Raw genomic sequence first — 24574 nt, 5'->3', positions numbered from 1 at the left:
GCTACGTATAATTTCATATATCCTTTTGACATTCTTACGAATGTGGTAAACAAAAACACGTCGATGTTCAAGACAAGTCATCTCAAAATGAGACTTTGTAATTGTGCGAACAACTAAACCCATGTTGACACCATTGATTGATTCAGCCACACTACTATGGAAAAGATAACTAGTATTAGAGTACAGTTTCTTCCATTTGTTAGATAGGCCTAACGAATCGTTTAATTCCTCCAACATCCATACGTATCGTATGCCATCAATCTTGAAACGCACTGTATTATCAATACGTCTAATTTCAAAATACATGTAGAAATCACGAACACAATTCGGATAAACCAGATTGATGTTCGTAATAAAATTTTCTGGCTACAATTCTTCAAACATCTTCTGCTCTTCTTTCAAATTAACATTCTCAAAAAAAAACCGACACAACCCCCCTTAAATAAAATAGGGTTTCACTGTGAAAAACTAGTGAATTGTGATTAACTAGTGAATTGTGTGATAAACTTGAACCAGGATACCCTATTTATAAGGGGAAAAAATAGGGTTTCACTGTGAAAAACTGGAGTTTTAAAAACTGATTTAACAAAAAAATGACAAACTGACCTTACTAAGACTGATTGACACAAAAACTGACAAACGTTAATTTCTTTGTTTTTTAGTTGCTTGAACCGCCACATATAATCAACCCGACCTTTCAAAGGCCGAGGCCGGTTTACTGTGATTTGTATAAACCGACTTTTTGAACGCTAGTTTTACCCGTTCTCTATATTTCATCCACAAAGGTACTTGAACTGCAAATTTAATGTTTTTTAATACCATTCGGTCAAAAAATCTGTAAAATCCATCTATAAGGAAAGTAGTACCGTACAATAAAGAATAAAAACGTATAAGAGGCCACCTGGCAATTATACACCGCGACACTACGAGCAGTCTCCCTCTCTTTCCAACCACTCCAAATTTTCGATCCATTTCTTTTTTTTCTTATTTTCAATTTCAATTTCAATTTCAACTTTTTGATCGAATGAAGTAATGGCAGCAAGTTCTGGAAACTCAATTCCTTCTCCCGGTACTGAACCTAACCCTAACACTTCATTTTATTTATTTCCTTTATTCTAATATTCAAATTACATTTGATTGATTGATGGATTCGATTGATATAATTACAATCTCTCATTTTCAGACGCGATTCAGGTTCTGGTTTCATTGCTCGCCGATGAATCTCCTATGGTTAGACAAGCGTCTATGTCGTCTCTTAAATCCATCGCTCCATTGTAAGTATATATTTGTATCTATATTTTTGTGTAATTTTATTGATATTGAATTAATGAATTTAAATTGATCACGTGATTGTTACGGAAACCGCAGGAATCCACTTCTAGTTCTCGACTGCTGCTTAACGGTATCACGTGGCGGCAGACGGGTAATTATTTCATAATCTTACTGTAATTTCAAAGCTGTTCACTGATAAGAGATCCATTTCATTGTGATGTGTTAGAAGTTATGAATTTTAGATATAATTCCGTTGCTGGCAGTTACTTTTAGTTTATATTTAGATTTATCACTCACTGTAGATTACTTCGTATATCTGTTTGGTCTGATGGTGTTTGTTATACTAATTTTGGAATGGTAGGAGTGTTGTATACACTTATATTTATACATACTAAGGGTGTGTTCGTTTACCTCTTAATTGAAGTCAGCATTCAGCGCGAATGTTTCCGACATTTGAATGACATATGATGCTAAATGATTCATCATTTAATGGTGAATCATTCAGAGTTGAAACACTCTATTAATAATTAAGCTCCAAAATATTCTATTGTATCCTCCTCAAATCGTATCCAGAACACTTAATAAACTAGTATATCGATTTTTTTATGCATGTAACACGTTAATGAGCTAATTTTACTCAATTCATATCGTCCATTTAAAATGATTATCAAACAGCTTATTTTTCATTCACAACCAAGTTTATTCAGAGACTTTGAATATGAATCATTTAGCGCTAAATCATTTAATTTTATCAAACGCAGCCCAAAAATTAGAAAATGACTATGAAATTTCTCTGGTGTAATTGGCAGAGGTTTGGGAATATTGCTGGTGTATTTCAAGTAATGTCGATTGCGATCGATGCTTTAGAAGAAGGGGAAGTGGACACTGTTTATATGGCGAAACTTGCTAAACTTGCCACTGCTGAGATCATTTCTTCAAAGGTAGTTTTGGTTTATGGCGGTTTGGTATATAATGGGTGTAATAATATGTGATATCTTTTTCAAATGCCTGGTATATTGAGTTCATAGACTATATAGCTTACATTGTATTACGCTTGCTGCATAAATCAAAGTGATTTAGTCTGTAGTTAGTTTTGCATTCCCTTTTTAGATTACAGCATAGACCATAGACGCAATGAAGCGTTTAATGTTACAGATTACTATATGACAGCTTATATTTATATGCATCTTGTAGGAAATAAAAGCTGATTGGCAAAGGGCTGCTTCTTCCTTACTTGTTGCAATTGGTTCTCACTTACCAGACTTGGTAAGTTCTTATGCTTTTGGATTTCTCTGAAAAATGTTGACGTTATTTTTGTAATGTACATTGACTGCTTGAGATGTTATGTGGAGTTTATTAGTCTACTCTCGACCAATACTGAATGAACACGCTTTTTACGGAAGAGTTGAGTAGGCCGTTACCTGGATTTTGTGATGTTGAAGGCATTTCAAGTCCATATTGTAACTTGATCTGATTGTAAAGTAGACCATGTGGGAAAATATCGAAAAACTAATCTAGTTTTAAGCAGCTAATACAACTAGGATTCGTGTTTTGATGACATTTTTATTTTGTATAAATATAATTAGACAATCCAAGGTAGCCCAGTGGTTGCGGTCCTGACATCCTTGCAAGATACTTGCAAGAGGTTTCCGGTTTGAATCTTGGGGTGGCCAGGGCAACCCGAACAGGGAAAACCTTAGAAGTTTTTTATAACTAGACAACCCAAATGTATTTTTATGTATAGATTTCAGTAATATGATTCAATTGCATGGCAGATGATGGAAGAGTTATTTCTTCACTTGTCAGCACAGAGTTCAGCTTTGCCAGCAATGGTCCAAGTTCTTGCAGACTTTTCTACTTCTGATGGTTAGTTTTTTCTCTAACAAGCTGACATCAGCAAGTCTTCTTCTGAGTGATTGTAACTTGATTACTGAAACTGATTATCTTTTGGTAAATTGAACATTTAATTGAAGCTCTGCAGTTTACCCCAAGACTTAAAGGTGTGCTTTCTCGAGTTCTTCCCATTTTAGGAAATGTTAGAGATCAGCACCGGCCAATTTTTGCAAATGGTACGTTGAAATTTTCTCATTTATATGGAATTTTGCTGTCTTAATATATTTAGCTATGTGTTGTTTATTGGTGTAATGTTTTTACTATATTATCAGCTTTCAATTGTTGGTGTCAAGCTTGTTGGCAGTATAGTGTGGAGTTCCCTCTATCATCAATTCTTGATAGTGATGTCACGTGAGATATCAATTTTTTTGTTGTTGCCTTTTGATGATATAGCATGTACACGTCGTTTCCCTTTTTGATATGAATGTGCTTAAGTACAGGTCATTTCTAAATTCCGCCTTTGAGCTTTTATTGCAAAATTGGGCAACTTCACGGGATCTCAAGGTTTGCAATTATAAGCCGTTATGCATTCTTGTTGTTTTTATCCATAAATTTCAACGACAATAAACTGAAATAATTATACATGCTATGTGTTTTTGACTTTATATATTAATATAACATAACATATGCATCAGGTAAGGACATCTGCTGTCGAAGCATTGGGTCAATTGGTTGGTCTTGTTACAAGAACATTGTTGAAGGCAGCTTTACCAAAATTTGTTCCAATTATATTGGAGTTGTAAGATACATGATCATGTGTTCTTTTTGTCTACTACGTACATGAACCATTTATAGATGAATCTGGACTTTATTTTATGGTATTCAGGTATAGACGAGATCGAGATGTTGCTTTTTTGGCTACATGCAGTCTTCACAATCTATTGAATGCTTCTCTACTCATTGAAAACGGTTCTCCTTTACTTGATTTTGAGGTAGGTTATACTACATCATTTTTTTTTGGTTTTATTAAACGCCAACTCTTTGTGTTGATTAACTCATTGATTTATATATATATATATATATATATATATATATATATATATATATATATATATATATAGTGGTAGGATCAAGAGGGAAGTAACCATTCGGGGGGAAGCGGGGGGAAGCAAAAACTTTTTTTTTTTTTTTTTTCGTTTTTTGAAAAAGCTTTGTTCACGAACATTATAGATGAGATGAAAATATGAACATTTAGTAGAAACACTTTGTGATAAATGTTTTTATTTTGGCGGGAAAACGCTCGAGGAAGTAATATACAACAATTATCGTGTTTTTCGAGCGTATTTTGAGGTTTTAGCTATTGGGGTTTAGATATTAGGGTTTATAGGGTTTAGATATTAGGGTTTAGAAATTTAGGGTTTAGGGTTTAGATTTAGGGTTTAGATTTAGGATTTAGATTGAGTTTTTAACACGAACGGTTTAGAGTTTAGGGTTTAGGGTTTAGGGTTTAGGGTTTAGGGTTTGGTGTTTTGGGTTTATTCCACCAAACCCTAAACCCTAAACTCTAAATCGGGCTAAATTTTACTTCACAAAACATGAAAAAAAAAATGTTCATATTCTTCACGAACAATGTTATCTTGAATGTTATTTTTGTCGATTGTTTTCCCGCCTAAATAATAACATTCATCACGAAGTGTCTCTTCTAAATGTTCATATTTTAGTGTGATCTTGATGCCGGAAAAAAAAAATTTAAAAAAAAAACGAAATTTTTTTTTTTTTTGCTTCCCCCCACTTCCCCCCGATTGGTTACTTCCCCATTGATCCCGCCCCTATATATATATATATATATATATATATATATATATATATATATATATATATATATTTTGGGATGTTACTAGTTGTCTAATGATTATTATTATGTGTTGAGTTTCAGGATCTCACAGTTGTTTTATCAACACTTCTTCCAGTTATTTGTAGCTATACTGACAGCAATGATCGCAATGATTTCTCAGTTGGTCTCAAGGTGCTCTTTTTTCAATCAGTCTTTGAATTCAACATAAAGGATTTCTCTGTTGATTATTGTATATTATCTAATCATTTATTTAAGAGGGTATAATTTCTGAATTTGCACTGAGAGATTCGTTTGCATGTCCACCTCAATATTTTTAGGTCAATCTGTTTCTAGGACAATATGTGACCATTGATTGGCTAGTAGAAAATGCTTGATTGAATTATTATTCTGTATTATCTTACTTTCTGTGTTGTTGATTATTTTGGATTTTGTTGTGTTTTATCGCTTTATGCTAATTTCATTCGGTATTCCCGTCTTCAATCTAATTTATTTATCGATGTTTGCTCCTAGATTTTTATATAAAGCTCTTGACACCCTTTGTTGCAGACATACAATGAAGTTCAACATTGCTTTTATACTGTTGGTTTGGTTTATCCTGAGGAATTATTTATTTTTCTTATAAACGTGAGTCCTTAGTTCTTCTCATTATTATTATATATTATATATTGTATTTGTAATTTCATCATAATGCTTTTTTTTTGCCAACTTGGCATTTTTTTTTTTACTTCCATAGAAATCCAAGCTGAAAGAAGACCATATGACCTTTGGTACTCTCTGTGTCCTTAAGCATCTGTTGCCCAGGTTCTCTTTTTTCCATCATAAATTACTTTAATGATGCTAGATGGTATACACGCTTGCAATTTACTTGCTAGTCAATCCAACCCGAGCTGTCCTGTTTTGACTCGTACCAATTTACTAATTACTAGAACCGCTTTTTAACTGTTATCCAATCTACCCCGACCCACCTATCTTGCCACCTCTAGAAAAATTGAATGCAAAATTTCATATGTTAAATTCTAGAAACAGTGATTATGAGTTTCTTGGACATGGGGTATATCCAAATCATCACTACTTTCTCCTTTCTAACACAAGTTTTTGGATTATTCTTACAAGGTTGTCTGAAGCTTGGCATAATAAAAGACCAGCACTCATAGAAGCCATTACATCATTGTTAGAGGAGCAAAATTTAGGGGTTTGTAAAGCACTTGCAGAGGTATGTTTTCATTCTTTTTTATTGAATGTGCAAGATTTATAGTTTAAATCATAACTTTAGTTGTTCTTTTACCAGCTAATAGTTGTTATGGCCTCCCACTGTTACTTGGTTGGCCCTTCCGGGGAGCTTTTTGTTGAATATCTTGTACGGCATTGTGCCATGTCAGATCAAGAAATAGACGACCTTGCGACCTTGAAAGATTCTTTTAATCCTACAAACCTTTATTATTCATTTCAGCAAAAGAGATTAGAGGTTTGTTCTTGTATAATCCATCATATATGTTCAATTGTTAAATGTTGGTATAAAGTACACTAAGTGGCACTAGTTACACCGTTTCTTGCAGGGAAAAATTGGGTCTGTTCGTCCAACAGAGTTAAGGGCCATATGCGAAAAAAGTCTCCTTTTAATAACCATAACCGTTCCTGAAATGGAGGTAAATTTGCTTGAACTCGGATTAAATGTCATGACTTTCCCTCTTCATACTACTATTATGCAAACAAGAAATCTGTGTATCTTTTCTTTTTTACGAATATGAACACATGATATCTTTTTTGTTAGATGGTGAATTCTATAGAAGGATGCAATATCACCTTTTATAATGAAATTGATCAATTAATAAGCAGACTTCTGAATTAAAAGTTGACAGCAGTTTATTTGTGAATTGCAGCATGTTCTTTGGCCATTCATGTTGAAGATGATTATACCTCGTTTATACACAGGTGCAGTTGCAACGGTAATGTTGATTCTATGTTATGTCTGATTATGCCATATTCATATCTAAATACCATTCCTGGACATTGAATTCTATTAGTGGTCCTTCAACTTGCGCGTGAACTATTTTTTCCCTAGGTGAACAATGTCTTAAAAATCAAACCTTTTTACAGGTTTGCAGATGTATATCGGATATGTGCAGGAATAAATCTGTTCATAATGATAAAATGATGCGTGAATGTAGAACTCGTGTTGATATTCCACGCCCCGAGGTACCTAGTAAATGCATGCATGCAGGCTACACTTTTTGTATTCAGATTTTTGGGCACCAAAATCAACTGAAAATGATTTGTAAATTTGCAAATTTAGGAGCTTTTTGCACGTCTGGTGGTACTCCTTCACAATCCTCTTGCAAGGGAGCAGCTGGCTACTCAAATTTTGACTGTAAGTAGTATTGTAAACTTGGTGAGGAAGTTTGACCGATGTGTTGACCTTACTCATGCTTGGTACTTGCAGGTGCTGTGTTACTTGGCTTCTCTATTTCCTAAAAACGTAAATTTGTTTTGGCAAGACGAGGTATTGAGTTACGTAGTCATTAATTAACATGTCAATGCGATTCTTTTTATTGGGGTGGTGTATGGAGCTGTCTTTTTTGCACACCATTTGGTTTAACATGCCTGTGTTTTACACGATATAATTACCCTTTGACCTAACATTAACTAATATATTGTTTTTGTAAGCTCTAGATTCCAAAAATGAAAGCTTATGTCAGCGACACAGAAGACCTTAAGCAAGATCTTTGTTACCAAGAGACATGGGATGATATGATAATCAATGTACGGTATATAAGGTTTTAACTACATGGGTTCATAGTATCAAATTAACACATAGTATTGTAGATCATTGTTTGTCCTTACACTTCACTGTACATTGTGGTTGTAAAAAGCGGGATTAATCCCTGATTAATTGGTGTTTTAGAAGCAGGCCGTCCCGATTTGGCCATATTCGGTCATAAGCTGATTTTTAATTTCAAAGTTGGTCAAAACTCAAAGTTGGTCAACATATTAATATGGATTGAAATTAGGGTTTGGGATTATTTGAACAATAGAACGATTATGTCTATGTATGTAGATAATTATGTTCGTGAAAGATTGTTTATGAATTTCTTATGTTAATAGATCTAGCAGATCAAATCATACCGAGTTAAAAGACATCTCATAATCTTCTTAATTACTTCTTTATAAAGCTTTTTTATATATTATAATTTTTCTCTATTTATTTCTTTTTCATAGTTAAGAGAACATAACAAACAATGAGAAATAATGAAACAACTGATTTTCCTTTTACGTTTTGCATTACTGAAAAGTGCATAAATTTCTTATTTCAGTTTCTGGCGGAAACATTGGATGTTGTCCAAGACACTGATTGGGTAATTTCTCTAGGAAATGCATTTGCAAAACAGTATGAATTATACACGTCAGATGACGAGCATGCTGCACTACTTCACCGGTATACATTTCTCCGTTCATATGCTTTTGCTTTCGGTTTTTCATGATAGGTTTCTACTTAATTTTCTTTTCTAGTTTATCCTGATTAGCATATTGAAACTTCTATTTTATCTGTAGATGCCTTGGTATACTTCTTCAAAAGGTTGATAACAGGACTTACGTTCGCGATAAGATTGACTGGATGTACATGCAATCAAATATTACCATTCCTGAAAATCGACTTGGTTTGGCGAAAGCTATGGGTTTAGTACGTATCTGTCAACCAAATATATTCATCATATATTAATCATTGTTGTAAATGTAATAAATAAGTTGCTGATGCCCGTTTCTTGCAGGTTGCAGCATCACATTTGGATACTGTTTTGGATAAACTAAAAGAAATTCTTGACAATATTGGGGAAAGTATTTTCCAGAGGTATATGATATTATGCTCACTAGATTATCTATTTAATTGAGATTAAGCGCTAGAACTGTATGTTCTTGTATGTATTTCTGTTTACTGTTTTTTCCATTGAATTAGTAAATACAAATATGTAATTCTGCATATCTACTTGCACGAGGCCCACATGTCTCTTTTTTGGCTTGTCATCTGATTTTTGTTGTAAACGATTACCATAAAAATGTGAGTTGTTCTTTGTTCAATGCCTTGGATCTTTTTTGCTATCATCTTCTACATAGTTATAGTATATGCGTTTGATTGCTTAACTTTATATATTCTGTAGTCTTAACAACACAAGACGGTTCGAATTGCAGATTTCTATCCTTCTTTTCAGATAAGAGTAAGATTAAAGATTCTGATGATATTCATGCTGCAATGGCGCTGATGTATGGATATGCCGCTAGATATGCTCCATCAACTGTAATTGAAGCCCGAATAGATGCACTTGTAGTAAGATTTCACTATATTTGGTTCACTATTTGTACTTTTTTTTGGTTGATATTTAAGCCTATTCTTACTATTTTCCCGTAAATGGCTTGTTGCATTGTAATGGTCAAGATATGCCATTGACTTGTATTTTTTTTCTTTCAGGGCACTAATATGCTATCCCATCTTTTAATGGTACGTCACCCTAGTGCGAAGCAAGCCGTTATCACTGCCATTGATTTACTAGGTTGGTATAACTTTTTTAATAAAGATGTGTTTCAAGTTTTAAGTTATCTCTTCATTTTAATCCTCTATTCTTGTGTGAATCTTTTTAACCATAACTGAAAAGTCATTTCTCTTATCATATATGTGATGTCAGATAATTAAAGAACGATGCTTTTGATTAAATTATTATTTTTCATACGCTGCTTTAGTCATTGCAACACATGTTCATTCATTTTTGCAATAAGATTATAAACACTATTCATGATGCAGGACGAGCTGTCATCAATGCTGCTGAAAGTGGTATATCATTCCCATTGAAAAAGAGAGACCAATTGCTTGATTACATATTAACCCTTATGCGTAGACATGACGAAGAAGGTTTTTCTGATTTGAGTGTTGAACTCTTACACACCCAGGTTTTTATCGTTTTACATAGATATTTTGTTCATAATTATGTTGGATCTTGACTATTATGTGTTCATTCATTTAATATTGTTTCATTGTTCCATTTATTTTAGGCCCTTGCTTTAAGTGCTTGCACTACTTTGGTATCTGTCGACCCAAAGTTGACAAGTGAAATGCGGAACATAGTGATGAAGGTGTCAATTTTGTATTGTTTTTCACTCGAGAGGCTACTAATCTATTCACTTCCTACTAATTTTTCCTATTTCTGTGTTAACTTTGTAATTGACTTTACAGGCTACGTTAGGCTTCTTTGCTTTGCCTAATGATCCTGCTGGTGCTGTGAATCCTCTTACTGACAACCTTATTACTCTTTTGTGTGCAATTCTTCTCACAAGGTATTCTCCCTCTCTCTATTACCATTAATAATTCTCCCGAAAAGGATCAGTATATATTATTATAATACGAACTTAGTTTATGTGCATACTACATTTAGATTGGGCTAATGGAGATCTTTGATCTGTATGATGATGGGTTAACACATTATATGTGATTTTTATATAACTTAGTGGGGAAGATGGAAGAAGTCGTGCAGAGCAGCTGTTGCATATATTGAAACAGATTGATCAGTATGTTTCCTCACCCCTTGACTACCAGAGAAAAAGAGGATGTGTTGCTGTTCACGAAATGCTGCTAAAGTTTCGAACGCTTTGTGTCACTGGTTACTGTCCTCTTGGTTGCCGGGGAAGTTGCAAGCACATCAAGCAAATCGATCGCACCTCTCGGTTAAATGTCGCGAATTTGCCACGTGAGTTCAAACTTTCAGTTACTTTTTGCTTCAATTTTTTTCTAGAAGTAACAAGATGTGTGGATTGAATGAAGGTCAAAACGGGTCATATTTTAGTACGGGTCAAAAGCAGCTTTCTTTTCACTTTTTTTTTTTCTTCTGTACAAAGTGTTTCTGATATGAACAAAAAGATGTATCATTCTGATAGTGATAATTTTTTTTGTTAAATGATTTAGGAGGTATTATGCATTAAAAACACATTTTGCTCGATGTTTGGCCCGCTTGACCCTCTTAACCCATTTGACCTATTTCTTTTCAAGGTGGTTGTTGACTTTACCCAGTTGACCCTTAGAGGTATTCTATACTGTCTAAAAACCAATCCATTCATAAGTAGATGGCTTTAAATTGCCACCTTTTGATTCTCAGATGTATTGTAAAGCATATAATCATTTGCTTTTATGGCCAGCTGCATTTCTTTTGCCTAGTCGAGACGCCTTAAGCTTGGGGGATAGAGTCATAGTGTACCTTCCACGTTGTGCAGATATAAATTCTGAAGTTAGGAAAATTTCTGCTCAGGTCAGTAATTAAAAGCATGTTTTTTTAGAATTTAGTCACAAGAATATATCATGTTCAACGTATTTCATTTTCTGTACCTAAGCATATGATAATAACCTCATTTTTTTTCTTCCATTCCATGCAGATTTTAGACCAGTTTTTTGATATATCTCTGTCTTTACCGAGGCCTGTAGCTTCTAATCAGAGTACACCAATTGAAGCATCCTATGCCGCTTTGTCATCTCTTGAGGATGTTATAGCTATATTGAGAAGAGTAATATTATCTAATTTCGTTCTTTCTCGATCAAAAGTAACTTCAATATGTATTGTCTTTTGTTTTCTGACTTAATTTGTATGAATAGGACACATCCATTGATCCTTCAGAAGTATTTAACCGTGTCATTTCATCCGTTTGTGTATTGTTGACAAAAGATGAGGTAAGACTCAATACACATACCTATATGTGTCTGCACACACACCCATATCTATGTGTATTCCCTTTTCAAATATGTTGTTAATTTAATACAGCTGGTGGCTACTCTACACGGGTGCTCTGTAGCTATATGCGACAAGGTTAAGCCATCAGCAGAAGGTGGAATACAAGCCGTCATTGAGTTTGTTACAAAAAGGGGAAATGAGCTAAACGAGACAGATATTTCAAGGTCCTTTAGGTCATTAATATCGAGATTTCAGTTAAAGATTTTTTAGTTTATTAAAATGGTGAATTATGTGTTCGCTACAGGACGGCCCAGTCTTTGCTTTCTGCTGCAATTCATGTGACTGAGAAATATTTACGCCACGAAACACTTGTTGCTGTATCCTTTCTCATTTAGATATTGGACATTTTTTGTTTTAAATTAGGGACCTTAACTATTTCTTGTAGCATATTTACTGTTTTTCTTTAACATAATAAAGATCTCTTCTCTAGCTGAACATACCAGTCCCAGAGTTGTTTTTAATGAAGTATTAACTGCTGCGGCAAGGGATATAGTCACCAAAGATATACACAGAATGCCAGGTGGTTGGCCAATGCAGGATGTATTTTATGTGAGTTTCCATCAATGTTTAAAATAGTGCATTTACCTGATGCACATTTGACTTTAGTTATTTTGCAAATTTATCTTACTATCCTCGTCGAGGCTTGTTGTGTTCGAAGTTTAGTTTTGATGGTTCTTGAAGTCACTTATGTGTTGACTTAGAGGACTTTTAATATAATCTTTTTGCCAAGTCCTTTTGCTAACTAACCTCAAATCAATTTATATAATGTTTTTTAATTTTTCAAAATTTATAGGCTTTCTCTCAGCACAATGAACTTTCATCATTGTTTCTGGAGCATTTAATATCAGCCCTGAGCCACACAGGGAAAGGAGACCTTTCTGAGGATTCTGTTGTGGCTCGTACTGAGAATGAGATTCTGCAAGCTGCTGTTGTTGCTCTAACTGCATTCTTCAGGTCGTCTTTTTGATGCATTTTAGATAACTTATTAGTTTTGTTATGTGACATTTGTTTGATATTAAATGTATTTCAGGGGTGGTGGTAAAATCGGGAAAAGAGCAGTTGAGCAAAGTTACGCATCTGTTACTGCTATTCTTACTCTTCATTTAGGTAGCTGTCACAGCCAGTCTGTTTCTGGGCAGCAAGAACAACTACGGTAACTTCTTGTTTTACTCAGTTACTTATAAATAGGGTCAATATGAGTTATGTTTTACCTGTACAAAGAGGACCCATTTTGACCCTGTTGATTCTGTCACTTCTAGATCTATGTTAACCTGTCAGTAGGATAGTGAGTGGTAAATGAAAAGGCAATTTGGAATTGGTTGTAGCTGAGCTTTTTTTCTGATGTACTAATCTTAAATTGCAGTACACTTCTTATAGCCTTTCAGGCATTTTGTGAATCTGTTGGGGACCTTGAGATGGGAAAGGTATTTTCGTGTACTTTTAATTGAGGAACCCCTCCCTTAAAAATTATCTATCTACTAAATTTCGTTTTGCTATCCAGATTTTGGCTAGAGATGGGGAGCACAATCTAAATGAAAAGTGGATTAGTCTTATTGGCGATTTGGCTGATTGTATTTCAATTAAAAGACCTAAAGAGGTAAACTTCTAGTTGTCCCCTTGGCCGCCACTTTCTTTTCTTTCTCCGTTTTTCAAAAGATAAAACATATACGGTTTTTTGCCTGTTTGTTTTTGTTGTATGTATATTGAATTACATGCATATGTATAGTTTATATGAAAATTTTGTTTCTTATTAGTTATTACAGTGAATGAAGTCGAAATCTTTTGTGTATTGTTCATTTTCCTGAATGTGCTAGTGTTTGTTTGTTTTTTTTGTTTTGTGTGTGTGTGTGTGTGTGTGTGTGTGTGTTGGGTCTATTCAGGTTTCAGCAATATCAGTTATTCTAAGTAAATATTTGAATCAACCTGTGAGGTTCCAAAGAGAAGCTGCAGCAGCAGCACTGTCAGAGTTTGTAGGTCACAGGTGTGTTTTTGTGCTTTCTGACCAAAACATGTTCCTTTTTTTTTGGTTTTTTTTTAACTAATGGATTATGCCACATGTATTTCTTTCGATGCTTCCTCATGCAGCAACGAAGAGGCCGAGTCGGTATTAGAGGACATAGTTGAAGCTTTGTGTCGACACGTGTCAGATGAATCTCCTATGGTCAGGCGTCTATGCCTACGAGGACTCGTCCAGGTCTTCCAAGTTTAAAATTTCAGTGCTTGACTTTTGTTACCTAATAGATCCAATATTAGATAGATCCACAAATATATTTAGTGCAATAATTAAGATTTTAACATCTATATCTAAGTTGATCTAATAGCCATGGACGAGTCTTTTTGAGGCCTTATTCAGCATTTTTTTATTTATTTTGCAGATACCACCTGCTCATATTAAAACGTACACAAAAGAAATCCTTGGTGTAATATTGGCCCTTCTGGAAGATTCAGATGATTCAGTTCAATTGACTGCAGTGTTATGCTTGCTTTCGGTATATGATCCTTTGTTTTTTATGCTCAAATCAACTTTGTACCACAAATCTATGAGTGAATATATGTTTTAACTGTCACAGATTCTTGAGTCATCACCAAACGGCGTGGAACTTGTTCTATATAATTTATGTGTCCGGCTTCGCAATCTTCAGGTACAGAGTAATTTCTAGAAGTATTTGAATTACCGTGTTAGTCTTTTGATCTTAAATGAGTTATTTTAATCAGAAGTCCAATAATAAATAAATAAAGTTTTATTGTCTGTTAACAGGTCTCCGTTGACACAAAGATGAGAGCAAATGCTTTTGCAGCATTTGGGGCTTTAAGCCCTTACGGTTCTGGGCCTCAGCGTGACTCTTTTGTTGAGCAGGTTTCTTAATGACTTATAACTAGCTATGCGAACTACTTTAGCTTATTAGCAAATATCTACAACTGGCCCCTCGAGTAACAAATTTCGATATAAGTGATCTAATAACTAACAATAGGCAATAATTCTGATTTCTGCTTCGGAAATGGCTATTCCAAAATAAATACTTACGGGGCTGTGTAGTATATCTAACCGGTAAAAAAATAAGAAGACTTAAAGTAGCTGGTCAAAAGTCAGTCAAATTATTCTTTTAATGAGCAACTCTCAAATCATTCTAATCAAAAATTAGATTTTACATTTTAAACATAATAGTATAGTTGTTATAAACTTATGTTGCAGGCTAATCTGTTAAAGTTAATAAGATAGGGACAGATAGTGTGTAAGTCAACTGAACCCTTTTTTACCAACACTATAAATTTCTGGTTTTGACATGTTCCCATATCACCCTTGTATCCGTCCTTATTGCTATCTCTAGTGTGTATGTAACTTACTGATTTCAGGTACATGCTGTTATGCCTCGCTTGGTTCTTCATCTTCTTGACGAGGAGTATAGTGTTCGACAAGCTTGTCGGGTAAATATCTATAGTGATCTCGTCTATTGACTATTTGAAGATCTATTAATTTAATTTTGACAATAAATGGTATGCTTTATTTGGTTACCAAACAGAACACTATCAAACAGGTCGCTCCCCTCATGGAAGTTGAGGATTTGATTCCCCTTCTCAACACAAGTTATTTTATATCTGATCACAGGTATATAATTGTAACTTTATATTACTATAATATACGTCTTTTATATTCCTTCTTTTATTCTTTTATATTTTAAAATCATGTTGCATCATTTTTACTCTTTTCAGGAGTGACTATCAAGATTTTCTTAGAGATCTGGCGAGGCAATTCATTCAGCATTTGCCTTCCCGGGTTGATACTTACTTGGCATCAATAATACAGGTCTTAAATCTAAATGAAAAGGATATGTGCAATTTGTTGTCCATCTAATAAAGTAGACTAGCCTTCATGTTATGATTTTGAATTAATCTACTTCCTTATCGTGTAGGCTTTTGATGCTCCTTGGCCTGCTATCCAGGCAAATGCCATTTATTTATCCAGTTGCATGCTAGCTTTGACAGATGATCAGCACATTTCGGCTTCTTATTATTATCAGGTAATTTCTTTTTAATTTCTTTTTAATATGGAACTTGATGTACAATCCAGACTCAACACACATGTGTGTCTGTGTGTATATCCATTTTATTGAACATGTAAGATGTAAGATACTGGACTTCATGTATCTTTCATGTTAACTGTCAAAAGACATTTTCATATAGCTTCAGGATTAAAATCTAAAAAAGTGATAAAGATTGGATGATCTGTTATGTATGTGGGTTCAAAATAGGGGGAGAATTTCATATATATGCCATTATTAAGATTCATATTACTAAATTTGCCCAAAGATGATTTTTAAAGCACAAAAAAATCAAAAATTATAAGCTCATTATTTTATCTTTCAAACATTTGGAACCCTTGAAATCAACTTATCCAGTCCCACTTTTTTTTACCCGATAATCAGCTCATCAAATCATATAGAATAGAGTTAATTACAAAAAATGTCCGTTCATGTAAGTAGCAATTTTTATTTACAAGTAATAAAATACGGAGCATCAAAAAGTTTCAGGCATTTTATTTGTTTAGGACACTTATCGTTGGCATATATGAAGTTATTTAGACTTGGGGGTGGGGCTTAGTCTACATGTGGAGATTCTTCTAGAAAATTAATAGTTTGCTACTAGAAGTACATATCTCTTTCAAAAATAATGTGTAGAATATGTATTGCATAAGTATTTTGCCTTATATACGTCACTGTCTTCCTTAATTTTCAGGTTTTTGGATTATTGGTGATTAAAGGAAGTCGGTCAACAGATGCAATTGTTAGAGCTACTTGTTCTTCAGCCCTTGGCATGTTACTCAAGTCAACAAATTTACTTTCATGGAGAGCTGATCGGCTTGATCGTACAGACTCCGGCAGGAGCAGTATCGATTCAGAATCTAGTAGTAGGAGGTAACATGATTGTGTAAAGAGTTTTTCAAGTTGGAAATGGTTCAGGCCCCTATATAAATCTTGAAATGGCAAGATTGGTCCTCGATTCTTGTATCTATTGTGTGTTTTATCTTGTAAAAAGGTACCCTTATTTTTGCAAATTTTAGTAGAAGTGTGCATAGATACTGAGGAAGTATAAGATATCATAGGGTTTGGTGTTCTAATTTTTTTGTACAGTTTGTTAGAATTTGTGCTGTATTTTTGTATAAACAATCAAGATATCCATGTTATATTGAACTTTTGGTTTTCTGTCGGTATTAATGTGCTGTAAACTTCCAGCTTGGTATAAAAGTGTCTACTACATATGATGCTTTGTGTTACTTATGAATGGTTAACTCATCTATAATGTCTTATAGATATAGCTAATCTCGCCCCACCCCCTTTTTATCCGGTGCTGTTTTGTTCTAGATCTTTTGTCATTTGTCATACTACGCTTTGGTCTGCTCCTCCTCCTGAACGCCACCTCTTTTCCTTGGTCTGTTTTCATGGTAATGTGGATTTACTTTTGGTTGTGACTTGCGGGTTTTCAAGGATGCTTTTCCGGTATTAATCAGTCAAGTTCTATATCCGGTAGTGTCATTCAAGTTTTGGTCGGGTTTACTCACCGAGTTCTGTTTCCGTTGTTTTTTCTTGAGATTGTGCTTGCAGCCTCGTATTTTGTTAGAGGTAGTTAGAGACTTAAGTGATTTCAAGTTCTGGTTTGGTTGTAGTTTGCGGTGACTGTTGCCGTTTGGAGCAATTGGACATTGGTTGTTTTCAGGACTTTGAAGACGTCTAGGTGCCGTTGTTGATACATGTGTTTGTTTTTCAATTGGTATGGTATTTGTGCGATGTATTGTGGTGTAATTGCGATGTATTGTGGTGTAATTGGGTTTAGCTCCATTTTATCTTTTTGATTTAATTTTAAGTTAATTCTGGTTTTTTCCGCCAAAAATAAAAATAAATAATAATACTCCATAATAATCTGCCATTTACATAAAGTGTGACATGTCCTAGTTCTGTCACTGCATATCCAGTTGGTCTCTAAATTCAACGTTTTGCAATCAAGCTTACAAATATTTTGGTTGACAGTTGATTATACAAAAAGTATAATTGATATTAACCACATAGTTTTGAAGATAACATATAGTGGGTCCAAAAACTTGCTAGTTGCTAGAAATAGAATCATCATCTTAATTTTTGACTACTATCAAATTCCAATACAATTTTATCTAAATTGATACCAATTCTTCACATTCTATAAACAAAAATCTAAACAAACAACTTATAATCACTAAAAAAATGGCTTCAATCACTCCTAGTCTTCATTTTGTCTTGTTTCCTCTACTGGCTCCCGGCCATATGGTACCCATGATCGACATCGCTCGAATCCTGGCTAACCACGGTTCAACCGTCACTGTAATCACCACCCCACTTAACGCAAATCGTTACAAATCAGTTATAGCCAGAGCAGTTGCTACCAACCACAAAATCCAAATAATCGAACTCGAACTTCAGTTAGCTAAAGTTGGTTTACCCGAAGGTTGCGAAAGTTTTGACACACTCCCATCACCCGCACTCGCTTACAAACTTATCGCAGCCATGGATTTATTACAAGAACCATCCGAAACTGCGATCAGAAAATTAGCCCCAGCTGTCAGTTGCATCATCTCAGACAGTTATATGCCATGGACTGCTGACGTGGCGCTACGGCTTAACATTCCACGGCTCGTTTTCCATGGACCCGGGTGCTTTTGGATGGTGTGTATGCATATTGTTTTCACAACCAATGTGTTAACCGAGATTAAAACTGACTCACAAAAATTTGTTCTACCTGGTTTGCCTGACCGAATCGAAGTTACTAAACTTCAACTTATGGGCACCACACGAGTCGAAACAACCGACCGAACAGGGTTCCGTTCACGAGTCGAAGAAGCCGAAAAACACACTTATGGGTTTGTGGTTAACACTTTTCATGAGCTAGAACCCGAGTATGTTCATGAATTAGCCAAGGCAAAAGGCAAAAAAGTATACTGTATTGGCCCGGTTTCATTATGCAATAAAGATAATTTGGATAAAGCCGAAAGAGGAAACAAGGCTGCAATCAACGAGCACGACTGCTTGAAATGGCTCGATGCGAACGAACCAGGGTCAGTTGTATACATTAGCTTGGGGACTCTTACACGTGTGCCAACTGACCAACTAATCGAGCTTGGGTTGGGACTTGAGTCGAGTAATGTTCCATTTATATGGTGCATAAGAACTAAAACCGAAGAACTAGAAAGATGGTTTTCAGAATCAGGTTTCGAAGAACGAGTAAGAGATCGAGGGTTGATAATACACGGGTGGGCCCCACAACTCTTGATATTATCACATCGAGCCGTAGGTGGTTTTTTAACGCATTGTGGATGGAACTCGATACTAGAAGCAGTTTGCGCCGGGCAGCCAATGGTTACATGGCCACATTTGTTTGACCAGTTTCTTAACGAAAAATTTGTCATCGATGTTTTGAAAATTGGAGTTAGTATCGGTGTCGAGATCCCTGCTCCTTTGGGCGAGCAAGATAAGGTGGGCCCGTTTGTGAAGAAGGAAGATATTAAGTCTGCAATCGATCGTTTGATGAACAAAAATGAAGAAGGAGAATTGATAAGGAAACGGGCTCAGGAGCTTGCAAAAATGGCAAATATAGCAACGGAAGACGGTGGATCTTCGCATCTCGACACAAAATTACTGATTCGGGATATTGGCGAACAGTTAGCCAAAACGGCTAACTAACATGATCACGTTGTAGTGTAGATTTTCTTATATGTAACGTTTTGCTGCTTATAAAAAGTTACCATTAGAGTACAGTTAATCAATGCATGTCCGAAAGGATTTAATGACAGTCCTAACAGCTGACTGACTGTGATTAGAAAACTCCTAAATTTTTATGATAAAAAAGTGAACTTTGTGTTACCAACAATAACTAAATTTAGAATACCTTACCTACACTTTTCTTTAAAAAAAGATTGATGTCACTTTATAAATTAGTATAAACATATTGATGATTACATAAAGCTAACCTCATGTATTTGGTTTATTTCATTTTTACAAAAAGCTGTTGCCTTTGATTCTATTGGGCTATTTAAGTGACTACTATACAAGTTACAATTGTTCATAAAAAAGAATCATTTTTGTAGCTTATCAGAAATGGTTGCACCTAATGACCTTCATTTTGTTTTGTTTCCTTTAATGGCTCAAGGCCATATTGTACCCATGGTAGACATGGCCCGAATACTAGCCCAACGTGGCGTTACGATCACCATAATCACCACACCACTTACAGCCAATCGGGTCAAACCAGTAATCGATCGAGCAACCGAAGCAAAACTCAAGATCCAACTACTCGAACTTCAACTCTCGTTAACCGAAGTCGGTTTACCCGAAGGGTGCGAGACATTCGACACTCTGCCATCATCTGAACCCTCAACCAAGCTTTTTAAAGCCATTGACTTATTAGAACAACCAGCCGAAGATTTAATTCGAGACCTTTATCCTCCTCCAGATTGCATAATCTCGGACCACTTTTTTCCATGGACAACAGACATGGCTCGAAGGTTTAACATACCACGGCTCGTGTTTCATGGGCCAGGATGCTTCTGGCTCTTGTGTATGCACATAGTTTATACCCGCAACATCATGGAACAGGTCGAATCAGAAACAGAGCGGTTCGTGCTGCCCGGTTTGCCTGACCGAGTTGAATTCACTAAACTTCGTATCATAGGTTTCTTGAAAAATTCGAAGGATGATGATAGTGGGTTTTTCGAACGTGCTATAAAAGCCGATATAGATGCATATGGAACAGTGGTTCATAGTTTTAATGAATTGGAACCGGAGTATCATAAGGAATACGCGAAGGCTAGTGGTAAAAAAGTATGGTGTATAGGCCCGGTTTCATTATGTAACAAAGATAATCAAGACATAGTTGAAAGAGGAAACAAGGCTGCAATCAACGAGCACGATTGTTTGAAATGGCTCGATGAAAGGGAGTGTGGGTCCGTGTTGTACGTTTGTTTGGGAAGTATTGCGCGTGTTTCTACACAACAAGCGATTGAGCTCGGGTTAGGATTAGAGTCAACAAACCAACCGTTCATATGGTGCTTAAGAAACAAAACCGAAGAACTAGATAAATGGTTTAATGAAGAAGCGTTTGAAGAAAGAGTGAGAGATCGAGGATTGATCGTCTATGGTTGGGCCCCACAAGTTTTGATATTGTCACATCGAGCCGTAGGAGGTTTCTTAACACATTGTGGATGGAACTCGACTTTAGAATCTGTCTGTGGTGGATTACCAATGGTGACGTGGCCACATTTTGCAGACCAATTTATTAACGAAACTTTTATCGTTGAAATATTGAAGATTGGAGTTAGGATTGGTGTTGAGGTTCCTGTTCCGTTCGGGGAAGAAGATAGGATCGAAACGATTGTGAAGAAGGAAGATATCGTGACAGCTGTCGAGTGCTTGATGAAAGACGATGAAGAAGGGAAACAACGAAGAAAGAGAGCAAGCGAACTTGCAGAAATGGCGAAAAATGCAATGGCGGAAGGGGGATCTTCTTATGTTAATGTATCATCGTTGATTCGCGATATAGCTGAAAGGCGTAAGTGTTAATACACAAAATTAGATCGATAACGAGTTAAACAAACGATCATGATATGTTTAGCAGACTAACTAATTACTATAAGCTAATTACAGTATTAGTTAACTACTTAAGGTTATACGCCTTCGAACGGGAAGTTCTTAAACACCGAGTACCGAAAGGAATGTTAGCTGAGGAATTAAATTTAACAAAATGATTTAACGAAAGTTAGTGTCAGGGACCATTGCCGTGCAATTCTAATATAGCCAAAGATTATTGGTATAATTATCGAAATATAAGGATATCAACGTAATTTAGTGTAAACCAGATGGACTATTGGTGTACAAACAACATAAAAATTGGTGTAATTTACTAATTACTAATAATGTTAACAAAGAATTTAGTTTACCAAATACACATAACAATTACAATCTGAAGTTTATATATCAACTTTTTTGCTTGAAGCCTCTGCATTTTCATGATGCATAATGTCCTGAATTAACAAAGTCAAGTTTAAATACGAAGAGCCTCCCTCTTTTATCGCGTTATTCGCAATCTTTCCAAACTCTTTCGATCTCATTCGTCTCTCGTTTTCCTGGGACCCACCATCCATAACGTTCTCGACAGCGTTTTTAATACTTTCCCTCTTCACCTTCACCCCGAATCTATCTTCTTCGCCAACATGGACAACAGAATCAGCGCCAACACCAACACCCAACCCCAATACTTGCACTATGAGCTGCTCGTTAATAAATTGCTCCGCAAATTGAGGCCACGTGATCATCGGAACACCTGCGCAGACTGATTCTAACGTCGAGTTCCAACCACAATGCGTTAAAAATGCTCCAACCGAAGGGTGGGACAAAATTGGTACTTGTGGGGCCCAACCTCGGATTATTAAACCTCTATCTTTAATCCTCTCCTCAAAACCACTTTCCGCTAGCCATTCTTCAACTTCTTTTTCTCTATGAACTGATTTAATCACCCAAATGAACGGGCGATTTGATGCTTCTAGCCCTAAACCTAGCTCGATTAGTTGCGGGGTGTTGACCCGAACAAGGCTCCCAAAAGAAACGTAAACTACAGAATCGGGTTCACGAGAATCAAGCCATTTTAAACATTTTTCATCGTCGATCAACTCTTTATTCGACTTGTCACTATTGCATAGCGACAAAGGCCCGATACACCAAACTTTACCATTTCTTAACTTCTTATATTCCTTAACACATTCTTGTTCCAACTCCTCAAAACTATTGATCACAACTCCATAAGCCCTGACCTCAGCGTCTCTTGCACGCTGACGAAACACACTCGTGTCAATCGAGCTCGGGTTAAACTCAGGCGGGAGCTGTTTTCGTGTTAGCTCAATTCTATCAGGTAAACCAGGGACAACAAATGGTTCTGATTCAGGCATTTCCTCAAACACCTTGTGTTCATACAAATTATTGTAACATAATTCATTAAAACAGCTCATTCCATCGAACATAATTCTAGGAATCTTATATTTATCAGCAAAATCACCAGTCCAAGACATGTACTTATCAGAAATGATACAATTAACACGAGGTTTAATTGTATGAAAACGTTGTTCTAACTTTTGTTGTAGCATGTCAATGGCGGTTAAAAAGTTAGGTACTAGATCTATACTAGGGATTTTATCTGTGCTTTCACATCCTTCAGGTAAACCAGCTTCAACTGCAGGAAACGGGAGCTCCAGGAACCGAAACGGGTCGATGATGGCCGACCCGTAACGGGCGATATTGAGAGGTGTTGTGGCTAATGTGACCGTTACATTTGGTTGGTTTGCGAGAAGTTTGGCCATGTCTATCATGGGGATTGTGTGGCCTGGTCCTATGTGAGGAATTAAAAGGAAGTGAATTTTGTTGTCGGTTGGCATTATTATTGGTGAAATTTGAGTGCTTATATTTGGTTGATTGTTAATAGATTTAGGAATTGGAGTATGTGTGTATTTATATAGAGTTTGATTTGATTTGATTTGATCCTTATTTGTGTTGGAGAAGAGTCGAAGACTAGTTAGTTTTTGAATGTTGTTGTTATGTTTTGAAAAGTATGAGAAGATGAATCAACATCATGAAGAGATTTGCTTTTTGGATTAGTCTTCCATGGCCGTACAAAATTGACCGGAGAAAAATGACAACATCAGAAACAAGTCTTAGAGCAGAAGAAAAATATCACATCAATTTCTCTTCGTATATTTATATTTATGGGAGGTGATCCTGTCGCACTTGATTTTGATCCATCCACTCCTTTTATTGTTAACTTCCTAATATACCCTTCTAATAAATAAATATTTCCTCTTAATCTATTTTTTCTGTCTTCTCAATTTTCTCTTTCTTTCAAATTTTCTCACTATTCCTATACATCATTCGTAGTCACCCCTTTCCATTACAACTTTAATCAAATCCCACAATGTTTCCTTCTTCTCTATCGCAATTGTAAAAATAATTGTCAAATTTCAGACAATGTCAATCTTCAAATATAAATTATATAATTATCATATTCAAACCTCCACACAATAATCATCTTATTCACCCTAATCTACAAAATAAACACGCACAAATACCATCACCATGTATGCTGATATATACTTCGACTTTTATTTTTTTAGAACAAACTCACGAAAACTATAAATTATAAACACGAAACACTAAACATTTCCCCAAACTTATAAAATCATATGGAAGACAGACGATTAAATTAGGGCTCATATCAATAAGCATGAAACATTAAATTTAAATCAAATGGAAGAAGATGAGATTTAAGCTCATTTCCTTTTATCTTTCTGCTAAAAATCAAAATTACAAACATAAACCTTATCAGTTCACGGTGCAGGTCAGAGTTTTTGTTTTCCTTTATTTTGTTGGGGATATAATAGAGGTGTGGTGATATATTGCTGTGCAATAACGATTTGTTGTTTACTAATACAAATCTGTATTTTGGTAGGCTTGATGAAATGATTAAAGGTGGGTGGGTATTTTGCTGAGTAGGATATTGATGTAGGAGTATTAATATTAGAGGGTAAAATAGGTATTTGATGAAAGATGGTGTGGATGGAACAAAATCAAGTGTGAGAGGATCACTACCCTATATTTATTGTTGGTTTGATTTCTGTGCTATTATTCCGACTAAGATAGTCTTCATGTTATCAAATCTTGCTTTATATCGTACAAATCTAGGGCTGTAAATGAGCCAAGCTGGCTCGTGAGCTACTCGAGCTTGGCTCGTTAAAAATTCGATTCGAGCCGAGCCTAAACGAGCTCGATCCCGAGCTCGAGACTAA

General features: G+C 35.4%; 4 protein-coding genes across 4 annotated transcripts; 3 read left to right on the top strand and 1 right to left on the bottom strand.

Moving 5' to 3' along the window:
- Nucleotides 1–938: 938 nt before the first annotated feature.
- LOC139855962 (protein SHOOT GRAVITROPISM 6) lies at nucleotides 939–16925 on the top strand. Its single transcript, XM_071845200.1, has 51 exons — nucleotides 939–1069; nucleotides 1184–1274; nucleotides 1369–1423; nucleotides 2082–2213; nucleotides 2467–2538; nucleotides 3048–3138; nucleotides 3246–3341; nucleotides 3438–3516; nucleotides 3606–3669; nucleotides 3801–3904; nucleotides 3992–4097; nucleotides 5042–5131; nucleotides 5507–5584; nucleotides 5694–5761; nucleotides 6074–6173; nucleotides 6249–6425; nucleotides 6517–6606; nucleotides 6841–6906; nucleotides 7058–7156; nucleotides 7254–7328; nucleotides 7401–7460; nucleotides 7631–7720; nucleotides 8272–8393; nucleotides 8510–8639; nucleotides 8728–8807; nucleotides 9146–9281; nucleotides 9423–9504; nucleotides 9753–9898; nucleotides 10001–10081; nucleotides 10182–10282; nucleotides 10454–10692; nucleotides 11138–11247; nucleotides 11372–11500; nucleotides 11589–11663; nucleotides 11755–11888; nucleotides 11969–12041; nucleotides 12142–12273; nucleotides 12518–12678; nucleotides 12755–12877; nucleotides 13088–13148; nucleotides 13226–13321; nucleotides 13605–13705; nucleotides 13810–13918; nucleotides 14100–14213; nucleotides 14295–14366; nucleotides 14483–14581; nucleotides 15079–15150; nucleotides 15246–15331; nucleotides 15436–15529; nucleotides 15636–15743; nucleotides 16459–16925. The coding sequence occupies exons 1-51, from the start codon at nucleotides 1033–1035 to the stop codon at nucleotides 16639–16641; spliced, it is 5169 nt and encodes a 1722-aa protein (XP_071701301.1). The 5' UTR covers nucleotides 939–1032; the 3' UTR covers nucleotides 16642–16925.
- Nucleotides 16926–17872: 947 nt separating this feature from the next.
- Nucleotides 17873–19637, top strand: LOC139852314 (UDP-glycosyltransferase 73E1-like). Its single transcript, XM_071841586.1, has one exon. The coding sequence runs from the start codon at nucleotides 17958–17960 to the stop codon at nucleotides 19428–19430; it is 1473 nt and encodes a 490-aa protein (XP_071697687.1). The 5' UTR covers nucleotides 17873–17957; the 3' UTR covers nucleotides 19431–19637.
- A 207-nt stretch (nucleotides 19638–19844) lies between these two features.
- On the top strand, nucleotides 19845–21305 carry LOC139854844 (UDP-glycosyltransferase 73E1-like). Its single transcript, XM_071844123.1, has one exon. The coding sequence runs from the start codon at nucleotides 19845–19847 to the stop codon at nucleotides 21303–21305; it is 1461 nt and encodes a 486-aa protein (XP_071700224.1).
- Nucleotides 21306–21557: 252 nt separating this feature from the next.
- LOC139852801 (UDP-glycosyltransferase 73C4-like) lies at nucleotides 21558–23279 on the bottom strand. The gene has a single exon (XM_071842133.1). The coding sequence runs from the start codon at nucleotides 23168–23170 to the stop codon at nucleotides 21713–21715; it is 1458 nt and encodes a 485-aa protein (XP_071698234.1). The 5' UTR covers nucleotides 23171–23279; the 3' UTR covers nucleotides 21558–21712.
- Nucleotides 23280–24574: the final 1295 nt, after the last annotated feature.

This window comes from Rutidosis leptorrhynchoides, chromosome 6, assembly GCF_046630445.1.
Source record: "Rutidosis leptorrhynchoides isolate AG116_Rl617_1_P2 chromosome 6, CSIRO_AGI_Rlap_v1, whole genome shotgun sequence".
Taxonomy (NCBI): domain Eukaryota; kingdom Viridiplantae; phylum Streptophyta; class Magnoliopsida; order Asterales; family Asteraceae; genus Rutidosis; species Rutidosis leptorrhynchoides.
This window is presented reverse-complemented; position numbering and strand designations above follow the sequence as displayed.

What these genes read in the sequence shown, in the direction of transcription:
- LOC139855962 (XM_071845200.1), top strand. Translation starts at nt 1,033, where the DNA reads ATGGCAGCAAGTTCTGGAAACTCAATTCCTTCTCCCG. An exon ending in GGGACCTTGAGATGGGAAAG is followed by an intron (nt 13,149 to 13,225) that starts GTATTTTCGTGT and finishes TTTGCTATCCAG; the next exon opens with ATTTTGGCTAGAGATGGGGA. An exon ending in CAATTAAAAGACCTAAAGAG is followed by an intron (nt 13,322 to 13,604) that starts GTAAACTTCTAG and finishes GGGTCTATTCAG; the next exon opens with GTTTCAGCAATATCAGTTAT.
- LOC139852314 (XM_071841586.1), top strand. Translation starts at nt 17,958, where the DNA reads ATGGCTTCAATCACTCCTAGTCTTCATTTTGTCTTGTTTCCTCTACTG.
- LOC139854844 (XM_071844123.1), top strand. Translation starts at nt 19,845, where the DNA reads ATGGTTGCACCTAATGACCTTCATTTTGTTTTGTTTCCTTTAATGGCT.
- LOC139852801 (XM_071842133.1), bottom strand. Translation starts at nt 23,170, where the DNA reads ATGCCAACCGACAACAAAATTCACTTCCTTTTAATTCCTCACATAGGA.